Below are 24971 nucleotides of genomic sequence, written 5' to 3'. Positions count from 1 at the left end.
TTCTCCATCCTGGTTTGCCCAGGCCGCAGGCGTGGTCGAGGATATCAGGGTTTGGTACACAAATCGGGTTCTCGGTAGGTCCAGGTCCAACAGCCAAAAGGTAAGTACAAGCAGTCCAGGTCATACATGGTAAATCCTGAGTGGCGCAGTGGTCTAAGGCACTGCATCGCAGTGCTAACTGTGCCACTGGAGATCCTGGTTCGAATCCAGGCTCTGTCGCAGCCGACCGGGAGACTCATGGGCGGCGCACAGTTGTCCAGGGTAGGGGAGGGAATGGCCGGCAGGGATGTAGCTCAGTTGATAGAGCATGGCGTTTGCAACGCCAGGGTTGTGGGTTCGATTCCCACGGGGGGCCAGTATAAAAAAAATATGTATTCACTAACTGTAAGTCGTTCTGGATAAGAGCGTCTACTAAAATGTAAATCCAGCCGATATATATTGTCACCGTTCTCTTTCTCCGTGGTTCACAGATCCATATCCCCTTGCTCTCTCTCCCTCTTCCTGGTTTGTCTTGACCCCTTATATGTGGGTCTGCCCCACCTTGCGAGCTTTCCCCTTGCTTCTGGTGGATTGTAGGTTTTGGCGGTCTGACATTTTGGGATCTGTAGTTCTTGTAGGGGTGGCCGTTTTAGTGAGAGGGCAGAGCCCGTTTATTAGTTCTGCCCTCACATATCTGCCATTTAACACTCTTCTTTGCCACAATATCTACTGCTGTACATATCATTCCCTCACTCTAATATATCTACTGCTGTACATATCATTATCTCACTCTAATATATATACTGCTGTACATATCATTCTCTCACTCTAATATATCTACTGCTGTACATATCATTATCTCACTAATATATCTACTGCTGTACATATCATTCTCTCACTCTAATATATCTACTGCTGTGCATATCATTCTCCCACTAATATATATACTGCTGTGCATATCATTCTCCCATTCTAATATATCCACTGCTGTACATATCATTCTCTCACTCTAATATATCTACTGCTGTACATATCATTCTCTCACTCTAATATATCTACTGATGTACATATGTCACGATCGTTGAGAGAAGGGTCAGACCAAGGTGCAGCGTGATATGCGTACATGTTTATTAAGACGAATAAACATTTGACAAAATAACAAAACAACGAAACGTGAAGCTCAATCAGTGGCTACACACAACAAGCCAAACATGAGTCAAAATCCCACAACTAAGGTAGGCAACCAGGCTATCTAAATATGATCCCCAATCAGAGACAACGAGCGACAGCTGCCTCTGATTGGGAATCACACCCGGCTCCGTACTCCGGCCGCACCAACCTGACTCATTAGGGGAGGGTCCGGGTGGGCATCCAGCCTCGGAGGCGGCTCCGGGCGTGACGACCTCTCCCTCTCTGCCTCCTCGTTGCACCCCTGGTCTGGTCTGGACCTTAGCGGGATGCTTCCCCTCTCCTTCCTCCCACAATGCACCAAGCCCTGTCTGGATCCTGGTGTGGGAGGCATCTGGGCCTGGAGTGGAGCCGCTGACCGGAGCTGAACTGGACCCCGGTGGAGTGGACTGCTCTGGCTCCGGATCTCAACAGAAACTCACACCCTGACCCAACCAACAAGAGTTCTCTAGATCAGGGCGTGACAACATATAATTCTCTCACTCTAATATATCTACTGCTGTACATATCATTCTCTCATTCTAATATATCTACTGCTGTACAGATCATTCTCTCATTCTAATATATCTACTGCTGTACAGATCATTCTTAATATATCTTGTGTAAATTCATCCATTGCATTTGGATTACTGTTCCAGTGCTATTTGGGTTGTTAATTGGAGTCGTTCCAACATTTCTTAATTTCTTTCTTTTTACTTTTTGGATTATGTGTGTATTGTTTTGTATTGTTAGGTATTACTGCACTGTTGGAGCTAGAAACATAGGCATTATGCTGCACCTGGGATAACATCTTCAAATCGGTGTACGTGACTAATAAACTTTGATTTGATTTACAGTCATTTATTTTTCATCCACCACACAGACCAGACCTAGTCATTTGTCTAGGGGCCCCTAAACGGCCGCTGCTCCTCAGGCGTCTGATAGCACAGTTTTTCATCAGGGCTGCTGGGGCCCCTGTGGCTGAAGGGCCCGGCTGATTTCAGTCCTCAGGCAACACTGGGGGAGAATAGGGCTGCTGCTGAATCTCCTGCCTTGGTCTGTTCTATTGTGATTGTGTCTCCCTCCCAAGAATGCCTTTCAACAGACAGACAAACAAACACAAACAGCATTTAGCGCAGTGGGTGTTAAAGTAGTGTTTTTCCGGCTTGTTAAATTAGATACTGTGGGAGTTATTACAGGATATAGCTTTGTTGCTGTTATTTAGTTACAACTCATTCTAAATACGGATATAGCCTACGGAAGGCACGTAGTATTTGGTTTGTTTTAATATCCTTGAATATTATGCTGCTAGGTCTCTCATTTGAATAACACATATTCACAAGTTTGACACCCATGATGTTAGTGCTCCATTCACTTTCATGGAACTATTTTCAGTGCACTTTTAGAGCTTTCTGTGAATTTGTCGGCTAAGAAAAGATAAATGCTAACAGCTTGTCAGTCTAGATCTTTGTTTTAGTCCCAACTCTTTGCCAGCTATTGACTGTTTCTGTCCTCGTCTTGCAGGTGCGAACATGGATCCTCATTGTGGGGTACACGACAGCGTTTGGTGCCATGTTCGCCAAGACATGGAGAGTCCATGCTATCTTCAAGAACGTGAAGATGAAGAAAAAGGTGAGGAAACGTGGTGAGCTGCTACCACTGGAACACTGCTGCAGCATGGATTCTAATCCAACCCATTGCTACTCTCGCCTCCTGTCTTTCCTCTCTATCTGTACCTTATCTAATAAACAAGCAAGAAATATGAGAGTAGTGAAAAAAATAAAGAATCACTACCCGTGTGGTCTCATGGCCACAATGATGGCCAACAGCAGGAAGTAGTGACGTGTGTCTTTACTAAAATTGTATTATGTTGAATGATGATGATTAATTATTATTATTACTATTATCAGCATATCGTCAGCATTATGCACCAGCATTGACAATTGCCTTGTGTTATGAATGGGGTGAATGGGGTCACTGTCACGATCGTCGGGTACAGAGGACCAAGGCGCAGCGTGAAAGGTGAACATATTTATTAAATAATGATACCACGAACAAAAACAACAAACGATAACGTGACGTCCTCGGTCTAACACAAACCACACTGGAACAAGATCCCACAAACACTGTGGGAAAACTGGCTGCTTAAGTATGGTTCCCAATCAGAGACAACAAGCAACAGCTGATACACGTTGCCTCTGATTGAGAACCACACTGGCCAACATAGAAATACAAAACTAGAACAAAAACAAATGAAAACTCACACCCTGGCTCAACATACTAGAGTCCCCAGAGCCAGGGCGTGACAGTACCCCCCCCCAAAGGCGCGGACTCCGGCCGCGCCAACCAAACACCACAGGGGAGGGACCGGGTGGGCACTCCGCCTTGGCGGCGGATCCGGCTCCGAACATGATTCCCACTCCAACCCCCCAAAGTACCCCTGGTCCGGTCTGACCCTGCTGGCCAGAGCTGGACTGAACACCAGTGGAGCGGATTGCTCTATCTCCGACGTGGAACAGCTGACCGGTGCCGGACCAGGCACCGGTGGAACAGGCACGGGCTGTGCCGAACTGACGACGCACACCACTGGCTTGGTGTGGGGGGCAGGAACAGGCCGAACCGGGCTGACGATGCGCACCATAGGCTTGGTGCGTGGAGCAGGAACAGGCCGGGCCGGGCTGACGACGCGCACCACAGGCTCGATGCGAGGAGCAGGAACAGGCCGGGCCGGGCTGACGATGCGCACCATAGGCTTGGTGCTTGGAGCAGGAACAGGCCGGGCCGGGCTGACGACGCGCACCACAGGCTCGATGCGAGGAACAGGAACAGGCCGGACCGTACTGGGGACACACCACTGGCCCTACGCAGGGATCAGGAACGGGCCGGACCGGACTGGTAACACACCCCAGTACCTCTCGCCGTGCCTCTACACTTTCCCTCTCCTCTGTGACCAGTGGACCCCTTAACCTGGCGGCCTCCTCTGCAAACCCGCTGGACCGCTCTATAGCGGCCTCCTGCTGCCCCGTTGTCCACGGCGTGAGCCCCCCCCCTAAAAATGTCTGGGGGTCTCTCCTCCCCATGGGCCAGGCCCAGCCGAGGTTGATGTCCTTTAGCGATACCTCTGGCGCTGGCTCCTGGACACGCTGCTTGGTCCAGTGTTGGTGGGATCTTCTGTCACGATCGTCGGGTACAGAGGACCAAGGCGCAGCGTGAAAGGTGAACATATTTATTAAATAATGATACCACGAACAAAAACAACAAACGATAACGTGACGTCCTCGGTCTAACACAAACCTCACTGGAACAAGATCCCACAAACACTGTGGGAAAACTGGCTGCTTAAGTATGGTTCCCAATCAGAGACAACAAGCAACAGCTGATACACGTTGCCTCTGATTGAGAACCACACTGGCCAACATAGAAATACAAAACTAGAACAAAAAAAAATGAAAACTCACACCCTGGCTCAACATACTAGAGTCCCCAGAGCCAGGGCGTGACAGTCACTTCCATTTCAATTCAGTCAATTCAATTTCAAGGTGAACTTTTACATTTTAAGTATTGCATTTCTATTCACTTCCAGAATGGACTGAATAGATTTGACCCCGATGCTGCCATATTAGTCACTCTGCTAATACAGTAGCTGACAGTGTTCAGGCTGTGGAAAGCTGCTAGTAGCCAACATACATACATGTTTTTTCCCAAATGGCACCCTATCCCCTATATAGTGCACTAGCATAAGGCTCTGGACAAAAGTAGTGCACAATGTAGGGAATAGGGTGCCATTTGGGACAAAACCACAGTGTCACCACAAGGAAGAGAGGACAGCCACAGGTCTGGGACCTTCTTTAAGAGCAACACATGCTGGATTAACATGCTAACTACCCTCTTTAGAAGAGACCAACATCAGACTAGCCAAGGTCATCATTTTGTATTTTGTGTAAACCAGTCAGTTGAAGGAAGAGAGCGTTTTCTGATGCTGTGAGCAAGCAGCAGTATACTGTGGCAGTCACACGGTCTGGTCTGCCGAGGCTGGCTGCACTCAAGCAGAACGGAGGAGCCTAGAACCATAATTGGCCATAATGGACTCTGATAGAGAAATCCTCACTGGTTAACAGCAGCTAGCACCTTCTTATTCCACTGATTCCTGTGTCACTACACATGCATTATGTAAGATAAAAAATGAATGGAGGGAAAAGTAGACGAAGAAGAGCGAAGGGAAGGGACTGTTATATGATCATGTGGCTGACCACATTTTCAGTTTACCCCTCACCTCGGAGCAAGTTTGCAGCCCTATCACAATCTGGTTATCAAGTAGCAATCACAAGGGGAGCTTCCAGGTTGCTGCCTCTGACAATGTTGCAGTGACGTTGGCAACACTCAGAAATCTTAAGACTGAGAATTATATTTTTTCCGCAACGATAACCCTGAATGTATGTTTTCTCAAGAAGGGGAGACAAAAGAAACAACACTATAATTTATTTAACGCCAATGTGAAAAACCCTCTGAACCCTGGGACAGAGAGGCTCAAACTTTAGAGATAAACTCTCCAGCCTAGCAGAGGTTACCATCCCCCGGTTTCACACCTCTGGCCTTGGCTACACTGTTGCTAAGGGGTTGCCAAGGGCCCTTCCAGAACACTCTCCCCTGGAGAGTGACCCGGCCAGCTAATCACAGGCTGTAACTGGCGGGGATCTCAAACCCCCAACACAGTCTGTTCTTTAGTTGGACACAGAGGTCCAGAGAGACGACAGGTCAGAAGAACTCTGCACCACCTTAACTCCACTCCTACTGAACCTCTCCTGACCAATCCTCCATCCTGGACTTCCTAATCGTATGTAAGTGCGTGAATGACCGTAAACCACTTACACTGTCACTACCACTAGTTCCCTCCTACTTCATGTTTGCTGTGTGTGTGCCTGTCTTGAGTGTGGGAATACATGTGTGTCTCCTTCTGGTCATTACCACGTCTGCTAACAGAGGCGTCGGAACCGTTGTTCCTAGATCTAAACCGGCACCTGTTACAGTTGGCGGTGCTCTTTTTCAACCAAAACATTTCCCCAAACAACGTGTGTAACTGAGTAACTACTGCAGCAGGCCTAAGAGGTGGTGTTTTTCTCCCAGTGAGAGGCCAGTAGCAAGGCAGGTTGTTAGCCCCACTCAGTCACCCCAAGCCCCAGAGGAGCTGCATCGAACCAGCCACAAAAAGCATTACAGACACTCTGCTCAGCTCAGACTGTACACACACACACACACACACGCAAGCAAGCAAGCACACACACGCACAAATGCACACACATACACACACACACACACACACACACAGTGTACAGTTGAGAGACGGCTGGAGCTCCCCTGGATATACGCTGCTGCTGGGATCTTCTCTCCTGGAGGGAGTAGAAAAAGCTAGAGATTGGCTCAAGCACTAAAGAATTTACCCCACACACACACTCCCTGTGGTGAATCTGATGGACTGTGTGTGGGGTTTCATTTACTGCTGTGTGAGACTGGCTGATCCTCGGGGAGAGTGGAGGTTCATCTTGTTGTTTAAGCCTGTTGTTACAGGATTAAAGGGCTGTGTGTGTGTTTGCGTCCTTGCGTCCGTATGTGTGTGTGCTTTTATGTAACACACACTCTACCCACTGACCTGTTTTCGATTGACGTATTTCCATTTCTCTCTTCAATAGAAATACAAAACAGGAAACATCTATCTGACACAATATGCTATAGCTGGTGTGATTATGTAAAGGCTTGCCAGGCCTCTGTGGCAGCGTCTCTGCTGGCCTTTTCATATTTATAGTCCACCTCACATCACATCCTGGATAGATGTGTCGGATGGCAATGGCTGCAGGAGGGAGTGGGAGAGATAGAGTGTGTGGGAGGCAGAGAGAGAGAGAGTTATTTAAAGATGGAAAGAGACAGGGATGAGGGCAGTGCTGGTTTGCATCTCTCCTTTAAGTCTGCGGTCATCTGAAACACAAGCACATTTTGATATCTTCTAATGTGCTAAAAAAGGGATGATCTTTTGTGTTTATTTCTAAAAAGATTGATTCATGAAAATATTATTTTTGATTCATATTTAGAAGAAAAACACAACAACAACGGCTCTTGCGCCTGTGAAATGTGTTGCTATGGCAATTATGCAGACTCAGTTTTTTCTCCTCTTCCTCCTCCTCCGCTTCTTCTTCTTCTTCTTCCTACTCCTCTTCCTCTTCCTCCTCTTCCTATTGCTAAGGCAATTATGCAGAATCAGTTTTTTCCTCCTCTTTTTTTCCTCCTCTTCCTCTTCCTCCTCTTCCTCTTCATCATCTTCCTCATCTTCCTCCTCCTCCTCCTCCTCCATCAGAGTAGAGACTAAACTGTATGCATCCCAGGTGGATCTAGACAGCCCTTAAATCTAAAGACCTATTTCCTGGTGGTTCAGCAGGGCCAGGATCTGTCTGTCAGGCAGCAGTTAACCTACCTCGGTCCCTCCCCTCCCCTCCCCTCCCCTCCCCTCCCCTCTCTTTCCCTCCCCACACACACTGATTGAGTGCAGGGGCTTTGGCTGTGTGGAGTGATAGCTGTTGTCAGTCATCAGAGTGTTGCTGGGAGTTTGCCATGGAGCCCCAGTGATGTTTGCCCATCTCTTCATCAAGCAGAGAGGTTGAGCACTGCCGTCGTCCCGTGCCGAGTTACACCCTCCCTCCGTCCCTCCCTCCCTCTCTGTCCCTCCGTCCCTCTCTCCGTCCCTCCCTCCATCCCTCGGAGAGAAGACTGTAAATCAGGGTGTGCTTGATAAGGGTTCCACTCTGCAAGGTTTGCCCATTACTCCATCACTCCTTAAAGAGGCCTGGCTCAGTGTTGGGTAAGCACAGGGCCTGTCAATCAAACGGGTTGCTCTGCAGCCTCCCTCCCTGTCTGCCTGGTAGTCTGTCTCTGAGATTTACTTTAGAGTGTTCTCGGCTGCGCTCACAGTGAGATACGGCTTCAGACACACACCACCGCACACACACACACAATGAAAACCGCGCACAGACACACACAGACACATAGAAAACAGCCTAACACACACACACACACTAACTACACACAGTGTATTCTACAGTTCACACAGTCCACATCCCCATGCTTTTTTGTTATTTATTTATTTACCCTCTTTTTTGTGATTACGATCTTGTCTCATTGCTGCAACTCCCCAATGGGCTCGGGAGAGGCGAAGGTCGATTAATGCGTCCTCAGAAACATGACCCGCCAAGCCACACTTCTTAACACCCACTAGCTTAACCCGGAAGTACCAATGTGTCGAAGTCAGCCTGCTGGCGCCCGGCCCGCCACAAGAAGTCGCTAGAGCGCAATGAGCCAAGTAAAGCACCCCCCGGCCAAACCCTCCCCTGACCCGGACGACGTTGGGCCAATTGTGCGCCGCCCTATGGGACTCCCGGTCACGGCCGGTTGTGACACAGCCTGGGGTTCGATCCCCGCAACACTGCGATGTAGGGCCTTAGACCGCTGTGCCACTCGGGAGGCCCCACATCCCCATGCTTTAATGATGAATCAGCAGTAGAATACAGAAATACTGCCACCAGGGTAGGCAGAAGCATTTAAAATGCAATCAACTGAGCAGGCCTGATGTGTAGCCAGCTGTAATGTTAGCTGGCCTGAGGTAGCAGAGAGCAGAGAGCATATTTATTTTATTTTGTGGCACAGCTATACAGATTCACTCAGATACTGTAGGTGGTGTACTGTGCTATGTGTATCTTATATTGTATCCAGTACACAACAACACTGTATGTCCTATTGGGAATAGCATAATGTGATCATTTATTCATTTGACATGGAGAAATTATAGAAATATTAATAGGCTTCAACAACATCTGTCTTGGCCAAAGGGACATGAGACCATGGTCAATCTTCTGATATGATTCTTCCATCATTCTGAGTGATATAATTATTATTTGAATTAGTATTATTTACAGTGAGGGAAAAAAGCATTTGATCCCCTGCTGATTTTGTACGTTTGCCCACTGACAAAGAAATGATCAGTCTATAATTTTAATGGTAGGTTTATTTGAACAGTGAGAGACAGAATAACAACAAAAAAATCCAGAAAAACGCATGTCAAAAATGTTATAAATTGATTTGCATTTTAATGAGGGAAATAAGTATTTGACCCCCTCTCAATCAGAAAGATTTCTGGCTCCCAGGTGTCTTTTATACAGGTAATGAGCTAAGATTAGGAGCACACTCTTAAAGGGAGTGCTCCTAATCTCAGTTTGTTACCTGTATAAAAGACACCTGTCCACAGAAGCAATCAATCAATCAGATTCCAAACTCTCCACCATGGCCAAGACCAAAGAGCTCTCCAAGGATGTCAGGGACAAGATTTTAGACCTACACAAGGCTGGAATGGGCTACAAGACCATCGCCAAGCAGCTTGGTGAGAAGGTGACAACAGTTGGTGCGATTATTCGCAAATGGAAGAAACACAAAATAACTGTCAATCTCCCTCGGCCTGGGGCTCCATGCAAGATCTCACCTCGTGGAGTTGCAATGATCATGAGAACGGTGAGGAATCAGCACAGAACTACACGGGAGGATCTTGTCAATGATCTCAAGGCAGCTGGGACCATAGTCACTAAGAAAACAATTGGTAACACACTACGCCGTGAAGGACTGAAATCCTGTAGCGCCCGCAAGGTCCCCCTGCTCAAGAAAGGACATATACAGGCCCGTCTGAAGTTTGCCAATGAACATCTGAATGATTCAGAGGAGAATTGGGTGAAAGTGTTGTGGTCAGATGAGACCAAAATGGAGCTCTTTGGCATCAACTCAACTCGCCGTGTTTGGAGGAGGAGGAATGCTGCCTATGACCCCAAGAACACCATCCCCACCGTCAAACATGGAGGTGGAAACATTATGCTTTGGGAGTGTTTTTCTGCTAAGGGGACAGGACAACTTCACCGCATCAAAGGGACGATGGACGGGGCCATGTACCGTCAAATCTTGGGTGAGAACCTCCTTCCCTCAGCCAGGGCATTGAAAATGGGTCGTGGATGGGTATTCCAGCATGACAATGACCCAAAACACATGGCCAAGGCAACAAAGGAGTGGCTCAAGAAGAAGCACATTAAGGTCCTGGAGTGGCCTAGCCAGTCTCCAGACCTTAATCCCATAGCAAATCTGTGGAGGGAGCTGAAGGTTTGAGTTGCCAAACGTCAGCCTCAAAACCTTAATGACTTGGAGAAGATCTGCAAAGAGGAGTGGAACAAAATCCTTCCTGAGATGTGTGCAAACCTGGTGGCCAACTACAAGAAACGTCTGACCTCTGTGATTGCCAACAAGGGTTTTGCCACCAAGTACTAAGTCATGTTTTGCAGAGGGGTCAAATACTTATTTCCCTCATTAAAATGCAAACCAATTTATAACATTTTTGACATGCGTTTTTCTGGATGTTTATGTTGTTATTCTGTCTCTCACTGTTCAAATAAACCTACCATTAAAATTATAGACTGATCATGTCTTTGTCAGTGGGCAAACTTACAAAATCAGCAGGGGATCAAATACTTTTTTCCCTCACTGTACATTTCTATTTCATTTACAGTAAAGATAATCTATTCTGTCCCTGTGTCCTTTCATTTTTTATGATGCTCAGAGACTGAGAACATTGTTGCGGTAATAAAAATAGAATCTCATTCTAGTTCTGTGGTTACGGTCAGACAGTCATTTGTAGTTATTGTAGCTATTTGGAAACCTTTGGCACCTTGAATACATCGCCAGTCCCTGTCTCTTTGTGCCCTGTAATATATTGCTATATGCCCGGCAACACAACGTTCCTCTCTCCGTGCCGCTATTTGTCCAATCCCAGTAGCCATCAAAAGACGAAACATCAAAACCAATCCCCCATTCCATTCTGAGTCCACCGTCTTCTGTCTGTGGCGGTGGAGAGAGAGAGGGCGAGAGAGAGAGAAACACATATTTAGAGAGAGGCAGAGACATTTAGAGAGAGACATTTAGAGAGAGAGAAAAACAGATATTTAGAGAGAGACCGAGAGACAGAGAGAGACAGAGAGATTTAGAGAGAGAGAGAGAGAGAGAGAGAGAGTAAGAGTGATAAAGAGAGATCACATCATTTATATGAAGTGATTTCTCTCAAGTGCATCCGTGTCTGTGTTCTCCTGACCTTTGCTTTGATGTGGATGGCGGCGGGGTCAAACGCTGTTCAAAATAAAGATCAGACGGGGGAGGGGCCCGCCTTTCATCCTCTACAGTACACCAACACAAAAGAGGGTCTTTGTTGATTTCCGCGACTCCCGCTCGGGTTGGTGTCTTTTACCAACTCACTGTATCCTACCTCTCATCCCTCCTACATTTAAAAAGGAGCTTCCTTCCTGTGTCACTGTAGGATAACCTTTTTTGGTTCCAGCTAAAGCACTTTTTGGTTTCAGGTAGAGACCTTTTTGGTTTCAGGTAGAGCCCTTTTTGGTTCCAGCTAAAGCCCTTTTTGGTTTCAGGTAGAGCCCTTTTTGGTTCCAGGTTGAGCCCTTTTTGGTTCCAGGTAGGGCCCTTTTTGGTTCCAGGTAGGGCCCTTTTTGGTTCCAGGTAGAGCCCTTTTTGGTTCCAGGTAGAGCCCTTTTTGGTTCCAGGTAGAGCCCTTTTTGGTTCCAGGTAGAGCCCTTTTTGGTTTCAGGTAGAGCCCTTTTTGGTTTCAGGTAGAGCCCTTTTTGGTTCCAGCTAAAGCACTTTTTGGTTTCAGGTAGAGACCTTTTTGGTTTCAGGTAGAGCCCTTTTTGGTTCCAGCTAAAGCCCTTTTTGGTTTCAGGTAGAGCCCTTTTTGGTTCCAGGTAGAGCCCTTTTTGGTTCCAGGTAGGGCCCTTTTTGGTTCCAGGTAGGGCCCTTTTTGGTTCCAGGTAGAGCCCTTTTTGGTTCCAGGTAGAGCCCTTTTTGGTTCCAGGTAGAGCCCTTTTTGGTTCCAGGTAGAGCCCTTTTTGGTTTCAGGTAGAGCCCTTTTTGGTTTCAGGTAGAGCCCTTTTTGGTTCCAGCTAAAGCACTTTTTGGTTTCAGGTAGAGCCCTTTTTGGTTTCAGGTAGAGCCCTTTTTGGTTCCAGCTAAAGCACTTTTTGGTTTCAGGTAGAGCCCTTTTTGGTGTCAGGTAGAGACCTTTTTGGTTTCAGGTAGGAGCCCTTTTTGGTTTCAGTTAGAGACCTTTTTGGTCCCTACTGCCACCTCCCCTATCACACTCTCTCTTCTCACCTCCAGATTGGTTTCAGGTAGAGCCCTTTTTGGTGTCAGGTAGGGCCCTTTTTGGTTTCAGGTAGAGCCCTTTTTGGTTTCAGTTAGAGACCTTTTTGGTCCCTACTGCCACCTCCCCTATCACCCTCTCTCTTCTCACCTCCAGATTATCAAGGACCAGAAGCTGCTGATCATCGTGGGTGGGATGCTGCTGATTGACCTGTGCATCCTCATCTGCTGGCAGATCGTTGATCCGCTGAAGAGGACCGTGGAGGAGTACAGCTTGGAGGTACATCTGGCCGCCATTTTACCACCATTTATATTAACAAAAACATACTCTGTCCACGTTGGTCATGTGACCTTTCCAGGGAAAAACTGTCCCCTATAATTGTAGAGTATTACTAGGACCCAGAGTGTTTCCTGGCCATAACTGACTGGGGAAAATGCTGGGCCCTTATTCACCACAATCTAACACCCACTTCTTGGTGGCACCGCTAGATTCTCTAATAGGGATAATGGTTCTGGATCTGGGGCACCAACATGTCCGCCAGTGAGGCCAAATCAGCAGCAGGCTTTGTTGTGGTTATTTTTGGTTCAGGAGGATATGAGCCACTCTGCCACCTCCTGTCCTCTTCCTCTGCTAGCCAGACCCTCTCCTCGCCAAGCCAGCTGGGATGTGGGGTGTTGGCAAGGCCTGCCGGAAAGAAACACTTGGCAACCCTCTATCCCTGCTACTGGGTAGGGGGCAATGTGTAGAGAGCTGGTGGACTCAGCTCTGCCATTGGTTACGGTTGGACTTAGCCTTGCCAGGATTGGTTGGGGTAAACTTAGCCTTGCCAGGATTGATTGAGGGGTGAATTTTGCTTTGACAGGATTGTTTGGAGTGTGAATGGCTTTTTGGATCATGGCACACCATATTTGGACCACAAACTGTCATGAGTGATTAGTAGGTAGAGATGGTGACTGTAATGTTTGGCTTTGTTGAAACTGTGATTGATATTGCTGCTGTAACTGTTATTTGACCCGTTTTCTTATTTAGGTCTCTAAACAATATGAAGGAAGCTGGGTGATGTTAATGTTCTGTGTGTCTATAACAGTGGACATACTGTATTATGTGTCTTGTGGCCAGAGCACAACTTTGATCAGTCAAATATCCTCCACAAATGAACATTGTTGTACTGTACATCTTAATAGGCTCTTCTAACATACACCCTGAAGACACAGTAAAGAGTCTGTTTGCATTACAGCCCACTAACTACCATCCCACTGCCACGGGTTAACAGCAAACCAAATTACAGATCTAAATTTGACATCCAAAGTCGATTGGGCTTTGATGGTGTTGGCGGTGGGCACAGACTCATCAGGGTACACCGGGGGTACGGACTAAGTGGATGTTCAGAGCTAATTAAGAAATCCTTTCAACTCCTCCAGACACCTCCTCAGCTCCTCACAGCCTGTCAAGATCGGAGCTTCTGACAGGGCAACGTCCTCTCTAAACGCCAACGCCATTGGTTGAGACGTTTGAAAGAGCCCTGGTGACCTCGACAAATCAGCAGGGGATTGGAAGTTCAGGGTGCTGAGTCGTGATGAAAGGCAGCCCCAAGTGGTGTATTTTGGGTGGATTCCGGGAGGGTTGGGGGGGGGGGGGGGTGTTAGGTTCTTTGAATGTTCTTTGATGCTATTGACCCGACGTGAAGCTGTTGCTTTTTCTTGTTTGTTTGCTCTGCTTGGTCCTGCGGGGGAAGAAAGAGGGATGGAAGGATGAAACTCTCCCTCGGAGTTGATGACTTTTCTGTGACTTCAATTAAACGAGATGTCTCTGAAATGATAAGTAGTGCTTAGCTGGTTACAGCCCCTGAAGCAGCGGGTCACCACGCATTCACAGTGGTTTGTTTATGCTTCTTTGAAAGGAAAATACATTTTTATTTTAGGTCACCGAGTAAAAACCTTCCAGACCAAGACGCAATTTATATTTTCAAAAAGTATTTACACTGTTTATTTTTGCTCTTTGTGCTCAGAAGGTATACTCTCTTTCGCTGTCCTTGTTATGTATTGCTCTCGACGAAACACATTTGCTTAAAGATAACACATTTCTGAGCCTGCCCGGCAGGCCCGCTATAGCCTTACTAATATATTTATTCCTGAATGTTGTCAGTGAATAAAGTGGGTCTGTGGAGTGTCTCACAGCCCTGATTCCGTGGAGTGTTCTCACAGCCCTAAACCCGTGGAGTGTTCTCACAGCCCTAAGTCAGTGGAGTGTTCTCACAGCCCTAAGTCAGTGGAGTGTTCTCACAGCCCTAAGTCAATGGAGTGTTCTCACAGCCCTAAGCATGTGGAGTGTTCTCACAGCTCCTAAGTCAATGGAGTGTTCTCACAGCTCCTAAGTCAATGGAGTATTCTCACAGCCCTAAGTCAGTGGAGTGTTCTCACAGCCCTAAGTCAATGGAGTGTTCTCACAGCTCCTAAGTCAATGGAGTGTTCTCACAGCTCCTAAGTCAATGGAGTGTTCTCACAGCCCTAAGTCAATGGAGTGTTCTCACAGCTCCTAAGTCAATGGAGTGTTCTCACAGCTCCTAAGTCAGTGGAGTGTTCTCACAGCTCCTAAGTCAGTGGAGTGTTCTCACAGCCCTAAGTCAGTGGAGTGTTCTCACAGCCCTAAGTCAATGGAGTGTTCTCACAGCTCCTAAGTCAGTGGAGTGTTCTCACAGCTTCTAAGCATGTGGAGTGTTCTCACAGCTCCTAAGTCAATGGAGTGTTCTCACAGCTCCTAAGTCAATGGAGTGTTCTCACAGCTCCTAAGTCAGTGGAGTGTTCTCACAGCTCCTAAGTCAATGGAGTGTTCTCACAGCTCCTAAGCATGTGGAGTGTTCTCACAGCTCCTAAGTCAATGGAGTGTTCTCACAGCCCTAAGTCAGTGTAGTGTTCTCACAGCCCTAAGTCAGTGGAGTGTTCTCACAGCTCCTAAGCATGTGGAGTGTTCTCACAGCTCCTAAGTCAATGGAGTGTTCTCACAGCCCTAAGTCAGTGGAGTGTTCTCACAGCCCTAAGTCAGTGGAGTGTTCTCACAGCTCCTAAGTCAATGGAGTGTTCTCACAGCCCTAAGTCAGTGGAGTGTTCTCACAGCCCTAAGTCAGTGGAGTGTTCTCACAGCTCCTAAGCATGTGGAGTGTTCTCACAGCTCCTAAGTCAATGGAGTGTTCTCACAGCTTCTAAGCATGTGGAGTGTTCTCACAGCTCCTAAGTCAATGGAGTGTTCTCACAGCTTCTAAGCATGTGGAGTGTTCTTACAGCTCCTAAGTCAATGGAGTGTTCTCACAGCTCCTAAGTCAATGGAGTGTTCTCACAGCTCCTAAGTCAATGGAGTGTTCTCACAGCTCCTAAGTCAATGGAGTGTTCTCACAGCTCCTAAGCCTGTGGAGTGAATGTATTAGCCTCTCCGAGTATGAGCCTACCCCCTGGGTCTGGTTCTGTCTCTGCATGCCTGGGCTGGTGCTGGGCTGTGGAGGTCGGGATCCGCAGCCTGCCTGCCCGCCCAGCTCTCTTCCCCCACCATTGTCATCCTCTCCTGGGCATAGTTCTACTGGAGGAGAGTCAGCCTGGAACCTGGCTCCACTGGGCCAAGAGACAGGAGCACACTAACTAGAGAGAGAGAGATAGAGAGAGAGATAGAGAGAGAGAGAGAGAGAGAGAGAAGAGAGAGAGAGAGAGAGAGAGAGAGAGAGAGAGAGAGAGAGAGAGAGAGAGAGAGAGAGAGAGAGAGAGAGAGAGAGAGAGAGAGAGAGAGAGAGAGAGAGAAATTCACATATACGTGTACAGAGAGAAATACAGATAGAGAGGGAGAGAGTGAAAGAGGGAGTTAGAGAGAGAGAGAGAAAAAAACTAAGAGAGAGACAGAGAGAGAGCGATAGATCGAGAAAGATTGCTCTGGGATTGGAGTTGCATGGTGTTGCATCTGGACCATTTGGCGGGCGGCGGTGGCGAGGGAGAGATGGCGGACCCCTCTGGAGAACGCAGGCAGAGAGAGCGAGATTAGCCGTGATTGATTGGTGCGAGAAGAAGGACCATTAACTCTTTAGTCTGTGTCCCAAATGTAACCCTATTCCCTATAAAGTGCACTACCTTTGACCAAAGCCCTGTGGACTATGGGCCCTATGAGCTCTGGCCAAAAGTGCACTATATAGGGAATAGGGTACCATTTGGGACCCATACGCTGAGATTCCTACAAGGCTTCAGGCATGGTTGCCCTGACGTCCCTCCCCTATCTTCCTCTCCTCTCCCCTACCCTTTCTCCCCCTCTGTCTCCCCTGATTCTCTCTCTCCCTCCATCCTCCATTACACTGCTACTCTAATAGCAGGCTGTGTTAGGAGGGCAGGGAGAAGACACAGCTGGCAACCTTGGGCCGGCAGACTGTGTCCACATGCGGCATCCAAGGACATAGTGTATACAGAGATGTGGCTGTATTGCACTGAACTGTCATTGTCAGTGTTTAGTCTGCTCTGCTGATAGGTTGGTGTCTGTCATACAGGATGTAGGCTATGGTATTGATTTAAGATGGACCTGTACCTGTTGTGTACATCTTGTATTTACTTCACTGTGTGTGTGTGTGTGTGTGTGTGTGTGTGTAGGTGTGTGTGTGTGTGTGTGTGTGTGTAGGTGTAGGTGTGTGCGTGCCTGTGTGCTAGCGTGCGCTTTTATGCATACAGTGCATTCGGAAAGTATTCAGACCCCTTGACTTTTTCCACATTTTGTTACGTTACGGCCTTATTCTAAAATGGATTCAATCGTTTTTTCCCCTCATCAATCTACATACAATACCCCATGAGTACTTACATAAGTATTCAGACCCTTTACTCAGTACTTTGTTGAAGCACCTTTGGCAGCGATTTCAGCCTTGAGTCTTCTTGGGAATGACGCTACAAGCTTGGCACACCTGTATTTGGGGAGTTTCTCCCATTCTTCTCTGCAGATCCTCTCAAGCTCTGTCAGGTTGGATGGGGAGCGTCGCTGCACAGCTATTTTCAGGTCTCTCCAGAGATGGTCAATCGGGTTCAAGTCCGGGCTCTGGCTGGGCCACTCAAGGACATTCAGAGACTTGTCCCAAAACCACTCCTGCGTTGTCTTGGCTGTGTGCTTAGGGTTGTTGTCCTGTTGGAAGGTGAACCTTCGCCCCAGTCTGAGGTCCTGAGCGCTCTGGTGCAGGTTTTCATCAAGGATCTCTCTGTACTTTGCTCCGTTCCTCTTTCCCTCGATCTTGACTAGTCTCCCAGTCCCTGCCGCTGAAAAATATCTCCACAGTATGATGCTGCCATCATCATGCTTCACTGTAGGGATGGTGCCAGGTTTCCTCAGACGTGATGCTTGGCATTCAGGCCAAAGAGTTCAATCTTGGTTTCATCAGACCAGAGATTCTTATTTCTCATGGTCTGAGAATCTTTTGGCAAACTCCAAGCGTGCTGTCATGTGCCTTTTACTGAGGAGTGGCTTCCGTCTGGCCACTCTACCGTAAAGGCCTGATTGTTGGAGTGCTGCAGAGATGGTTGTCCTTCTGGAAGGTTCTCCCATCTCCACAGAGGAACTCTGGAGCTCTGTCAGAGTCACCATCGGGTTCTTGGTCACCTCCCTGACCAAGGCCCTTCTCCCCCGATTGCTCCGTTTGGCCAGGCGGCCAGCTCTAGGAAGAGTCTTGGAGGTTCCAAACTTCTTCCATTTAAGAATGATGGAGGCCACTGTGTTCTTGGGGACCTTCAATGTTGCAGAAATGTTTTGGTACCCATTATGGGGTATTGTGTGTAGATTGATGAGGAAAATGTTTCATTTAATCAATTTTAGAATAAGGCTGTAATGTAACAAAATGTGGAAAAAGTCAAGGGGTCTGAATACTTTTCGAATGCACTGTATGTAACGCAAATGTGTGTGTGTTCGACAGTTAAGTGAGTACAGTCAAGCCCAGGTCACCGATTTCACAAATTCTGTCCGATTACTGTTTTACTCACACCGCTCAGCTAAGAGTTACGGCAGTGGGACCAGGTGAAAAGTCAATCCGGATCCCTCCACGCCCTCCCCCTGTGCAACTGGTGATCTGAATTCAGCGAGCAAAGCGAAACGACAGAGGGGTTAGCAAAACTGGGACATCTTCTTCTTCACTATGGCTGCTGCTGCATCGTCTAATAGGATCAACGTAAGAGGATGTAATGAAAATAGTTTTTCTGTCTGGCGTAACACCTCATAAAAGACGTTGATGTAGTACGCTGGCAGAGGGAAGACATGAGAAGGGAATAGGGTACCATTTGAGACGCAACCTCAGTGCTCTGAAGGTGATACAGATAGTCTTTGGGTCTTGATGAGTATAGAAGAGGGTAGAGGGTGACCCTTAAGACATGTTTATGGCCTGACTTCAAGGCATTCGTTTTAATTACACTATGTAGCTATAAAACCCTGCTCCTAACGCCGTAAATCAAGTCTCCTGTCTGATCCACACTTCAAACTAGTGCCCCAGATATTAATTCCGTCCCTGTATGTCCACTTCAGACCACTGAGGCTATATCCCAAATGGCACCCTATTCCCTATATAGTGCACTACATTTGACCAGAGCCCTATGGGTTTAGTGCACTAAATAAGGAATAGGTTGCCATTTGGGACGTATCCATATCAGTGTCTTTTCACACAGTACCAAGCCTCTTTAACAGGGATCATGCTGGCTATAGCTACAGGAAGGTAGGATTGCCCTGCTGGAAAATGCTGGAGACATTCTGCTGCAGAAGGCAATTAGGTCCGTTTTGCGTCTCGTGAATAATTAAGTGTTTGTTAATGTTGAGGATGTTTCAGCAGAGGTAGGGGGAGTTTTAGTCACAGCTGGAGGGAGTGTTTCCTAGCCACTGTGCTTCTGCCTCTGCATTGCATGCTCTTTGGGGTTTTAGGCTGGGTATCTGTAAAGCACTTAGTGACAACTGCTGATGTAAGATGGGCTTCATAAAATGCATTTGATTGATTTGATTGGTTGGCTGGGTCGGACAGATTAAGCCCCATGCACAGCACAGACTGACACGTGTGAGTGTATCAATACACCCGTGTTAGAGAAAAGGCAGTGTGTGTTTGCTGGTGCTTGTGTGTGTTTGTCTGCCTCTGTCCGTGTGTGTGTGTGTGCATGTGTGTTCTTGCGTGTTACTCATCTGTGAAAGCCCCTCTTCTCTGGCCTCAGTATTGTCTCTGGTGTAATGAAGGACAAACTGTCGAGGGCCTGATTAGCATTCTGGTGGGGCCTGCAGCAGAACCCCTCTCCTCCCTTCTCCCTTTCCTCTCCTTCTCCCCCTCTTGTCTCCCCCTCTCTCTGTCCTCCTCCTCTCTCTCTCTCTTTCCTCCTCCTCTCTCTCCCTCTCCTTCTCCTCTCCCTCCCTCCTTCCCCTCCTCCTCTCTTTCTCTCTCTCTCCCTCTCCTCCTCCTCCTCTCTCTCCCTCTCCCGCTCCTCCTCCTCTCTCTCTCTCTCCCTCTCATCCTCCTCTCTCTCTCTCCCTCTCCTCCTCCTCTCTCTCTCTCCCTCTCCTCCTCCTCTCTCTCTCTCCCTCTCCTCCTCCTCCTCCTCCTCTCTCTCCCTCTCCTCCTCCTCCTCTCTCTCTCTCTCTCTCTCTCTCCCTCTCATCCTCCTCTCTCTCTCCCTCTCCTCCTCCTCTCTCTCTCTCCCTCTCCTCCTCCTCTCTCTCTCCCTCTCCTCCTCCTCTCTCTCTCCCTCTCCTCCTCCTCCCTCTCTCTCCCTCTTCCTCCTTGCCATCTCTCATTCCAAGGCTGCAGCAGGCAGGCTGCAAAGCAGGAATATTGCGGTGTGGCATCGCCATGGTAACAGCTATGGTTTCTGACACCCATAACGGCAGAGAGCTGCGCTGTTGATCCACGAGACCAAAAAAATAGGAAAATGGTTTTTGGCTGCCACTTCAACGTGGTGACACATGCACAGAGGCACAGGCAGGCTGCTTGTAGGCACACACACACACACACACACACACACACACACACACACACACACACACACACACACACACACACGACACACACACGACACACACACACACACACAACTTTTTTCTCTCCCTGCCTAAAGCTTTCTCTTTCTGACCAAGTTAATATGAGGGTTGTGTGTGTCGGTCAGGGTGCTTTGTCAGTGTGCAGGCATTCACTTTCTTCTTAGCAGTATTGCTGTACTCTGTAGCTCACACACACACACACACACACACACAGACAGGCAGACACACACACACACACACTCTCTTTCTCTCACAGCACAGACATGACTCACTGGCTCCTTTGATGTGTGAATGCACTTTCTGGATTTGGCCCTTTAATACTCTGAGTAATTGGTCTGAACATGGAAGCCCTCATTATCAGCCGGTGAAGGAAGATAGGGGGGTGGTAATGTCCACAACGGGACAGGGGGCCGAGGGTTAATGCAGCAAGGTGGCCATGGAGACAGATGAATATTCTCATTTCCAATTCAACGCCATTCACATCTCCACAGCCATGCCAGACGCATAGAAAAAAATACCACATTCCAGACCTGAAAAGAACTGGTGGCCATTTTAGGTTTCTTGTTCCTTTTTCTTTTCAGTTTTCTTTTCACTACTCCTGTTCCCTCCATTTTGGAACTCTCAAGCGAGAGTTTCTGGCTTCTAAAACACATTCCACCCTCCACTAGTTCCATACCTGTTTCCTTTACTCACTTCCAATTGCAGTCTCCCCTTCTCCTCCTCTCCTCCTCTCCCCTTCTCCTCCTCTCCTCCTCTCCCCTTCTCCTCCTCTCCTCCCCCCTCGTTCTCCCATTCTTCCCAGCTCCCCCAATGGACAGACAAGGTTGAATAAGCGTAGAAAATAAAATAGAAAAATCAACCTGCGACCCCTAGGGGCCCAGGCTCAGACAGACCCAGAACATTCTCCCTCTGTTTTACTCTTTCTTCTTCTTCCTCCTCCTCCTCCTCTTCTAGCAGGTTCTTTCCTGTGGCCGCTTCAAAGAAAGGGATAGTAAGATGGAGGACATTGGCGAGCAGGCAGGCGGGCAGGCTGGCATTAGCCCTGTCTGACAAATGACAGAGTGGCAGGCCTCTCTCTCTCTCTCTGCAGCTGTGTGGACAGGCAGGGAGGGCACTACATGAACACACAGTTGCATATGCAGAGAGACGTGGAGTACATACAGATACGCATGGACACACACAACCAATACACACTCATGTGCGCATACACACTTAAATGTACTGTAGACACACACACACACACACACTCACAAGAGTTTATACAAATATATACCTTGTAAATACACACAAATACACAAACTCATGTGCACAATGCACCTGCACAAATTCCCTCCCCCTCTGCAACACCACCATCAGTGTACAGTATAGCTCCTGTACACAATGAGTATGACGTCATTTAGAACAATGTTCAGACCATAGATACATTCTCTCTCCATGGTTACGACCTCCAGTGGTGAGTGCATAGAGATAGGCCAATAAAGAGGGGTGGTGATATTATCTGTGCGGGGATGTTGAGTGAGTGTTCTTTATGAAGAAAGCAACCTTCGCCACTCTTTAAAGGGGAAGTTCAGGATTTTTCAACTTGATGTTAGATGATTCTACCATGGAACCATGAGTTACAGTTTCTCCTAGCACATAGACTACTTTGAGGGTGAGGAAACATGTAACATCAAGTTGTAAAATGCTGAACTTCCCCTTTAATGGTCTTCTGTAATAACAGAGTTGGGTTCTCTCTCTGTGGAATCAATGACTGATCAAAGACAATCGGGTCGTTACAGGATAACTGCCTCCCACCTAGTGTGTGTGTGTGTGTGTGTGTGTGTGTGTGTGTGTGTGTGTGTGTGTGTGTGTGTGTGTGTCAATCGACCACACTGAAGGGGAGCAGAGAAGAATAGAGGGAGAGTAGAGTAGAGGGAGGAGAGAAGACTTCTTGGTGATCTACTGTATGTAGTAGAATGGAATGGCGCTGGTGAAAATACTACTGCGGGCCAGTTTCCCAGACACAGCAATGGAATTCATCCATTGAACATTCTTTTAAGTACAAGACTAGGGTTAATCTGTATCCTGGAATGTACTAATGTTAAGCTAATGATCATAATGTTTTATCAATGGCATCAGTTGTTAGATGACACTGATATGGTAGTTACTAGTGGTGGTGCTGGTCCAAAAACACATATATATTTCCTAAATAGGAAATGGGGTGCCATTTGGGACGCAACCAAACTTTAGAGGTTATTTTCTGTACTTCATGGCAGTAGGTAGTTGTGTTGATACAGTAGATTCACTGACATTGGAGGGATCTTCAGCGGTGTTGGTATAAATCTGTCAACGCACCAAGCATACGTGGACCCACCGCCATGTTGCCAAGCTAGCACAAAGTGTCAACGCACCAAGCATACCTGGACCCACCGCCATGTTGCCAAGCTAGCACAAAGTGTCAACGCACCAAGCATACCTGGACCCACCGCCATGTTGCCAAGCTAGCACAAAGTGTCAACGCACCAAGCATACCTGGTAAAGTGTAACAGGTTACAGGTGTGGTTTTATTGTTTGGATCTGTGGTGTAACAGGTTACAGATGTGGTTTTATTGTGTTGGTTTTTGTGGTGTTCGGCCGTTGACTTTTGCTTCCTTCCTATAGCTCCATTGATTCTGACTGAACTTTTGGATTACTATTTGCATGCACATGTGCGTCCCCGTGCTCACAAACATGTGCACACGCAAACACACACACACACACACATGCAGGGCTCTCTTATGAAAGAGACCATGGTCTCTATGGGACTCCCTGCTAAAATAAAGGTTACATAAATAAACACACTGCTCAAGAGCTAGGAAAGGTGTTTTAGATAGCTTGGCCTCTCATTGACAGTGTGTGGATGGTGAGGAGGTCAATTATAACGAGGTAATTACTGACTTCCCACACCTTCACACACACACGCACACACATACATGCACGAGCACATGTAAGCACACACATGCACACATGAACACGTGCACATGCACACACACACACACACCCACAAACACACACACACATACACACACACCTTCCCTCCCCCCTCCATACACGCCACTGTTCATCAGAGATCAGGTAGCAGGGAGAGCAAGGTCAGCCACTGATGGTGGAGATGTGAGCACTTTGTATAAACCTTAAGTGCTGCCTCAGCACACCCAGGAAGGGAGTACAAATAGTGGTAAGCAGGCAGGGAGGGAGGCAGTGAGGGATGAAGGGATGGAGGGAGAGAGGCAGTGAGGGAGAGACAGGGAGACAGGGAGGGATGGAGAGAGGGAGGGAGACAGGGAGACAGGGAGGCAGTAAGGCAGGGAGACAGTGAGGGATAGAGAGAGGGAGGGAGACAGGGAGACAGGGAGGCAGTAAGGCAGGGAGACAGTGAGGGATAGAGAGAGGGAGGGAGACAGGGAGACAGGGAGGCAGTAAGGGATGGCGGGAGGCAGTAAGAGATGGAGGGAGGGAGGCAGTGAGGGATGAGAGAGAGGCAGGGAGGGAGGCAGTGAGGGATTTGGAGGGGAGGGAGTGAGGGAAGCAGGGAGGGAGGCAGGTTGGGAGGCAGAGAGGGAGGGAGGCAGAGCTGGAGGAGGGAGGGAGGCAGGGATGGAGGGAGGGAGGGAAGCATAGAGGGAGGGAGGGAGGCAGGGGAGATCACTCCCTCCATCCTTGCCTCCCTCCATCCCTCCCTGCTTCCCTCCCTCCATTCCTCCATCCCTGAGCCCCGCTTCACTGCTCTTTACCAGATACAGAGGAAGAGAGAGTGAAAGAGGGAGGAAGAGAGAGAGGTTGAGAGAGGAAGAGAGAGAGGTTTGAGAGAGGTCTGCCGGCGGATCAGCTTTACTGAGATGACGAGATTGGAGAGATGTCTGCCCCTGGTCTGGGCTAGCTGCCTGCTGAGAGGAGCAAGGGATGAGTGGGGATGAGAGGAGAAGAAGAAGTAGAGGGGGGTACGGCAGGCGGAGGTGTCATGGCTGGTTAACGTCACCCGCCGCAGGTGACATTGATAAGCGCCTGGGGTTCACTAGGCTCCGGGCTTGGGCGACAGACATGCACACACACACACACACACACACACACACACACACACACACACTAACACTCAAACTCACACGGTCCGGGCTGGGCGACGGGGAAGGTCAGATAATTAAACCCATCTTTGTGGTGACGACAAGCTGGCACGCCGCCAATATACCTGCCCCTGCGCAGGACGGCAAGGGAGAGTGTGATGCAAACAGCTGGTGACACAGACCAAGGGGCCGTCACTGTACCGTACCCTCAGGAACACGTTATTGAACACACATCTGGTCTACCACAAATGAGGCCTCAATGTCTCTGTTTCTGTCTAGGAAGTACTGTAAGATATATATTTTTTACCATGTAAATTGACAGATAAACTCAGGGCCCTAGTTAGAGGGGGTCTATAACAAAGAACTATAGTTTTTCCTGGTCATGTGGCATGGTAAGAACTCTAGGCCCTAGAAATACGCTGTACACACCAAACAAACGTAGGACCTCCTCATGCTGTAACATTGCTATGTTGTTTCTATCTACAAAAGGGCCCATATTACTGTCTAAAAGACACACT

At 48.1% G+C, this 24971-nt stretch overlaps 1 protein-coding gene across 1 annotated transcript in view; it reads left to right on the top strand.

Moving 5' to 3' along the window:
- LOC311119844 (gamma-aminobutyric acid type B receptor subunit 2-like) overlaps positions 1–24971 on the top strand; it is a gene marked incomplete at both ends in the record, with an annotated part of 144523 nt that overhangs the window by 35536 nt on the left and 84016 nt on the right. Inside the window, 2 exons of the mRNA XM_084157790.1 lie at positions 2671–2778; positions 12524–12646. Coding sequence (XP_084013916.1) covers positions 2671–2778; positions 12524–12646 — 231 coding nt within the window. The remainder of the gene's footprint in view (positions 1–2670; positions 2779–12523; positions 12647–24971) is intronic.

The sequence above is a fragment of the Coregonus lavaretus genome, assembly GCF_964263955.1.
Source record: "Coregonus lavaretus genome assembly, chromosome: 3".
Taxonomy (NCBI): domain Eukaryota; kingdom Metazoa; phylum Chordata; class Actinopteri; order Salmoniformes; family Salmonidae; genus Coregonus; species Coregonus lavaretus.
This window is presented reverse-complemented; position numbering and strand designations above follow the sequence as displayed.